The sequence below is a fragment of the Pteropus alecto genome, unplaced genomic scaffold (assembly GCF_000325575.1).
Source record: "Pteropus alecto unplaced genomic scaffold, ASM32557v1 scaffold86, whole genome shotgun sequence".
Taxonomy (NCBI): Eukaryota; Metazoa; Chordata; class Mammalia; order Chiroptera; family Pteropodidae; genus Pteropus; species Pteropus alecto.
In genome coordinates this window covers 26149296-26154707 of record NW_006442109.1, presented here as the reverse complement: position 1 = coordinate 26154707, position 5412 = coordinate 26149296, and the positions used below count along the sequence as shown (strand labels likewise).

The 5412-nt window shown below is 49.5% G+C and overlaps 1 protein-coding gene across 1 annotated transcript in view; it reads left to right on the top strand.

Annotated features, from left to right (window-relative positions):
• The first annotated feature begins 3203 nt into the window (after window positions 1–3203).
• Window positions 3204–5412, top strand: part of LOC102880033 (creatine kinase U-type, mitochondrial) — a 5127-nt gene continuing 2918 nt past the window's right edge. Inside the window, exons 1-5 of the mRNA XM_006920433.3 lie at window positions 3204–3507; window positions 4155–4353; window positions 4557–4652; window positions 5005–5226; window positions 5370–5410. Coding sequence (XP_006920495.1) covers window positions 3359–3507; window positions 4155–4353; window positions 4557–4652; window positions 5005–5226; window positions 5370–5410 — 707 coding nt within the window. The 5' untranslated portion in view covers window positions 3204–3358. The remainder of the gene's footprint in view (window positions 3508–4154; window positions 4354–4556; window positions 4653–5004; window positions 5227–5369; window positions 5411–5412) is intronic.

The following is a 5412-nucleotide window of genomic DNA, read 5'->3' as shown; positions in this document are numbered from 1 at the left end:
CTCCCCCACCGCCCCCGGCCCTCACTCACCCGCCTCCCCGCGCCCGCGCAGCCGAACCTGCCGGCAGCGACACCTGACAGCGGCCCAATCAAAGTGCGACTTCTCTGCGGTACCACCAATCAGCGGAGGGCGCGCACCGGCAACAGAGTCAGGCTGCGTTGGCCGGCGCTTCTGCGTGGAGAAGGGTGACCTCTAGTGGCTCTGAGGAGGAAGCGCAACCCGATGCTCCCCTTCTGATTTCTAACTGCGTCGCTACAGTCCAGATGTTTGGTCTAGACACTTCCCAGTGAGACAAAGAGGGCGGGAAAAGCGAGTTGCAGAAAAGAGGCAGAGTTTGTGCCACTGCATCTTCTTGAGGGCAAAAACAGGTCTTTTGTCTGTTTTGTAAAACAACCCAAAACATATACGTAGAGGTCCAATAAACGTAAGTTGAAAATATTTACAGATGTAGAGGAGTGAAGGGGAGACTGGAGACAAAAACAGAGACAAAGAGAGAAACAGATCAGAAAGTTAAGGGAAGGAACAGAGACTTATTTATAGAGGAGTCAAGAAAATGGCTGGCAGAGGAAACAAGTTGATTGCCATTTCCACACCCTGCTTGCTCTCCACCCTATGGACATTTAACTGCTGGCCTTGCCTTTAATAGCTGTGCAGCCTTGGGAAAAAAATCTCTGAACTTCCCTCAGCCTCACTATTCTCATCTGTAAAAGAGTGGGATTAAAAACCTAATTCACAGTGTACTGATTATGAGAAAGCATTGTGTCTATGTTTGTACTGTTATTATCTTTGCAGCCTCACTTAGATTTCCCTAACCGAGACATTTCCAATTTCCCTGCTTCTTCTCTGCACTCTTAGGGATCTTACCATTTTTTTCAATCAAGTGCCTCATTATACTGACCCCAAACTTCCCAGATGAGAGGAGATGATTCTAAGGACTGACCCTATGAGTAGATACCTCCCTAGTTCATATTCAGGCTCATATCCTTCCCACCACTCCAACCTTTTGCACAAATTGTTAAAGCATCTTCTAAGTAATTAACTTGTCTTCACATCCCCCTGAGAATGTAGACTCAGTCTCTAGTCATCTATTGGAACAATCCAATTCAATTCAATGAAATAATACATATAAGAGTTCCTTGTAATTGTAAAAGGCTTTATTAATATTAAATATTATCGATGATAATAATTACTGAATAAATCAAATATCACATATACAGTAATTGATATATAATATCCTACAGCATATGATAATATGCTGTAGGATATTTTAAATGAGTATTAATACCTTACGTGCCTATCAGGTTCACAGGGAATAAGAAAAGTACACAAAAACATATTATTCCTCGGTGGAACTATTATTCAAATTTAGGCAGCTACTTTCCAAACTTAAGTGATCTCTCTCCTTCTCTAAGCAAGTCTTACTTTTCCTCCTGTAATTCTCTCTTCCTGCTTCCAATCCCTTTCATCTTAGTAACCATCCCCTCAATCAAACAACCCTACTGCTCTGGAAGATTATCTCTCTCCTTTATCAGAGTAAATATACTCCATTCTAAGTAATTATATTTGCTTAATCATAGCTACCCCTTAACATAATGAGCCCCACCACACAGGTAATATTTTCCGTCTCTCCAAGAGTGACCACACTCCAACTGCAGAAATCTATCTATTCTCTGATAATTTCTCCCTTACCGAGAGAGGAAGGAGTTAAGTGATAGACCCAGAAGAGAGATGAGTGGCTTCTTAGGATGCCCACAAACAAGGAATGCAGGAAAAGAAGCACAAGGGAAGCCTGAGAGGAAAGAAGGGAATGAGAGAATAGGGGTGAGGTGGAGTCTCATTATTGGGGCCAGAGGACAATGTGAAGGGAATTTCTTACTCAAATTCTCTCTTTTAAGATTTCTAATTATCTCACTGTCTTGTGGGTACACCAAGGCAGCTGAGGGAAGGGACTAATGCCTACCATGTCTACCCTACCTTTAATTGACCCTCTATACCGAAATCCTACATCTCTCCAACATCCATTCTCCTTTCTGCCAAGACAAAAGTCAAGTCATACCAAAGTCATACTTAGAGCTGTGGGAACAAAGTCCTTTTAAATCTGAAGAGAAAGAGGAGAGGGGACCAGGAGAAAGGTAAAGATTCCCTGGTACGCCCTTGGACACCACTCCCCTTTACACTCTGGATTAAACAGCATTAGGGAGCCAAGAGAGGAAACACATGTGGTTTATGGAGACCTGTGCCTACCTGTTTCATTCCTACACCCAATCATCTCACCACACCCTTTACCTCACTTTACACTCCACTCCAGTCCAGGAACTGGGAGCTACAGAGAGGGGAGAAAAGGGGAAGGAGGAAGAGGAAACTAACAACTCCCTGCCCAATTCCAGCCCCACGCCCAGTGCAACCAGCAGGTAGGCAAGCTTGCAGAGACAACTCGGAGGGAGTCCTGTGAGCAGCAAACTGTTCCGAACCTGGAAAAGACTAAGGTGATCTAAGGTGAAGCAGGGGATGGGAAGGAGGGTGGAGGAGGGGGAACAAGTGGGGGGATCCTGAGAAGTGTAGGCAGGACATAGCAGGGCTTCAGACTAGGGGGCAGGGTCGGAGTAGGGAAACACAGCATAGATGGAGTAAGAATTAATGTTTCCCTGAGCCTCTCAACCTTGTAAGGAGAGCACAGGTGTAAAGGGAGGCGCCTTGGTCCTGTTCCTGGTTCGAAGGAAAAGGTGACCTTGAGCCAGCAGGTGTCTTCCCCAGTGTCTGCCTCTAACTGTGCTTTCTCTGTGTCTTCCTTGGTATTTGTTTATCCGGCGTTTTCCCTGAGGCCTCTTCCCCTGGGAAGACGGAGAGGTTGCTGGGGCAGACTGAAAACTGAGAAGAGGTTGGGCAATGTCACCCTTTCACACCCACAAAGTGACGAGTCGGGTTTCCAGTTAAACCGCGAGGCTTGGGGGAAGGGTGTTCGGGTTTCGCCAGACCCCTCAGGTGCTGTCCTCTACTTGGTGCTGAAATCTGTGAGGCCTTATACCGGGGGTGCGAATCTCTGGTCCCCCTAATCTACCTGGCGAATGCTACCCACCTCTGCCCCCGCACACCTAGCGTGATGGCAGGCGGGAAGGAGGAGTTAAAGTGAGCCCCACCCCTGGAGACTGCGGCTCGGGCCTCCGGCTCGCTAGCTCATTGCGCCTCTCCTGCAGTCTGGTTGGTACCGGCTCCCACCTCAGCCTTCACTCCGGCCCCCATTTCGGCTCCAGCCTCGCACCCAGTTCCGACCTTCAGTCCAACCTGGTTGCATCGTCCCTCTGGGTGCCTGCTCTGAGCCATCTCCTGCTCCGGGATTTTGTAGCAGGATCCTCTAGCCATGGCTGGTCCCTTCTCTCGTCTGCTGTCCGCCCACCCGAAGCTCAGGCTCATGGCTTTGGCTGGAGCTGGGTCTCTAGCTGCTGGGTTTCTGCTCCGCCCGGAACCTGTACGAGCCGCCAGTGAACGACGGAGGCTGTATCCCCCGAGGTATCAGTGTCTGAGCCCCTAACCACCGTCGGGGGCGGGGGGCTAGTGGTGATGGGAACGAAGATGGGGATAGAGATGAGGACCCAGGCAACAGAGAAGGGCTATAATCATGAAGTCTCTGGAGTGGGGCGCTGTACAGGCTGGAGACCTCAGTGGGGTGGGGGTGGAAGCCAAAACCATAAGGCGAAAAGCATTCCTGGGGACCTGTAACCTGCAGTCCCCTCCCGCAAGACCAGCTCTGACTCTGTGAGCTCAAGCTGCACCCACTCTGTCAAAATCTCTAACTAAGAGACCAGGAACTATCCTTTTTGATCTCCTCCATCTCTTTTTCCTACTGTTTCCCCCCATTTCCTGAATTCCCCTCCTTAGTCTTTCCCCTCCCCCATCCCTAATGTTGTGCTCATAGGAGGAAAGAATTGAGCAGATCCCGGTGAATTGAGCTGGCCAGCCAGAGGAAGCTAGAACCGTTGGGAAAGAATAGACCCTGAAAGTCCCTAATGAGATTACCAAGGTTTAGCCTCTTTGTAATCTCCCCTCCTCCCAAGGAGCACGGCCAGACACAGCTAACTGGACAGCTCTCATGTGACTGCACTGGGTCTAGGCCCCCTGTGCCCTCCCTCCATGGTTACTGGGTACCCCCTCCCTAGCGCTGAGTACCCAGACCTCCGAAAGCACAACAACTGCATGGCCAGTCACCTGACCCCAGCAGTCTATGCCCGGCTCTGCGACAAGACCACACCCACTGGTTGGACGCTAGATCAATGTATCCAGACTGGCGTGGACAACCCTGGCCACCCCTTCATCAAGACTGTGGGCATGGTAGCTGGAGATGAGGAGACCTATGAGGTAGGGGGCCCCCAGAGTTCCCCTGGTGACTCAACTCATATTCCCAGTAATCTCAGCTCCTTCCCCCTAAATACTCCTCACTTACCCTCAAGAGTGTACCATCCATACTCATGTTTTCTGACCCAGTGAAATTGATTCACATTTAAAGCCTAGGAATAGATTTCCTCTCCTTAACCACCCTCTTTCTCTTAATTCCACATCAGGTATTTGCTGAGCTCTTTGACCCTGTGATCCAAGAGCGACACAATGGATATGACCCCCGGACCATGAAACACACCACTGACCTGGATGCCAGCAAGGTGGGTCAGATATTCCACTTCTGATCTGCATTGCCTTATGTACAACATTCTGTTTCTCCAATCCTTAATTGTTTCCTGACTCATGGTCATTACACCACTGAGCTTTTACTCTTGGTGTGGGGAAAGAACTGTGTCTTAAGGAGTAGCAGATATGGAGAGGAGAGGGTGAAGGAGAATGATGATACCGCAAGGTGGGCAGTTTGGGGCAGGGGTCATCATGCCCCTTTCAATTGCAGTGTTCACCCAGTGGGCTTCTCCTTCCAATGCGCACTTAAGGTCTCTCCTTCCCCAAGGTCCTCTGTTCCCACCTACTGCGTTTCTGTGACTTATATTAATTTCCCTTATTCTCCAGATCCGTTCTGGCTACTTTGATGAGAGGTATGTATTGTCCTCAAGAGTCAGAACTGGCCGAAGTATCCGGGGACTTAGTCTGCCTCCAGCCTGCACTCGGGCAGAACGACGAGAAGTGGAACGTGTTGTGGTGGATGCACTGAGTGGCCTGAAGGGTGACCTGGCTGGTCGTTACTATCGGCTCAGTGAGATGACAGAGGCTGAGCAGCAGCAGCTTATTGATGTGAGGGGCTTTGAGAGGGATCTGGGTGGGGGGAGCAGATGGAAAGAGGAGTGAGAGGAGAGGCCGGCCCAGTTTAGATGGGCTCTAAGAGGCCTAAAGGCTACTGTGAGAATTCTTAATCCAAGTCTCTTTACTGTCCTCAGGACCACTTCCTATTTGATAAGCCCGTGTCCCCACTGCTGACTG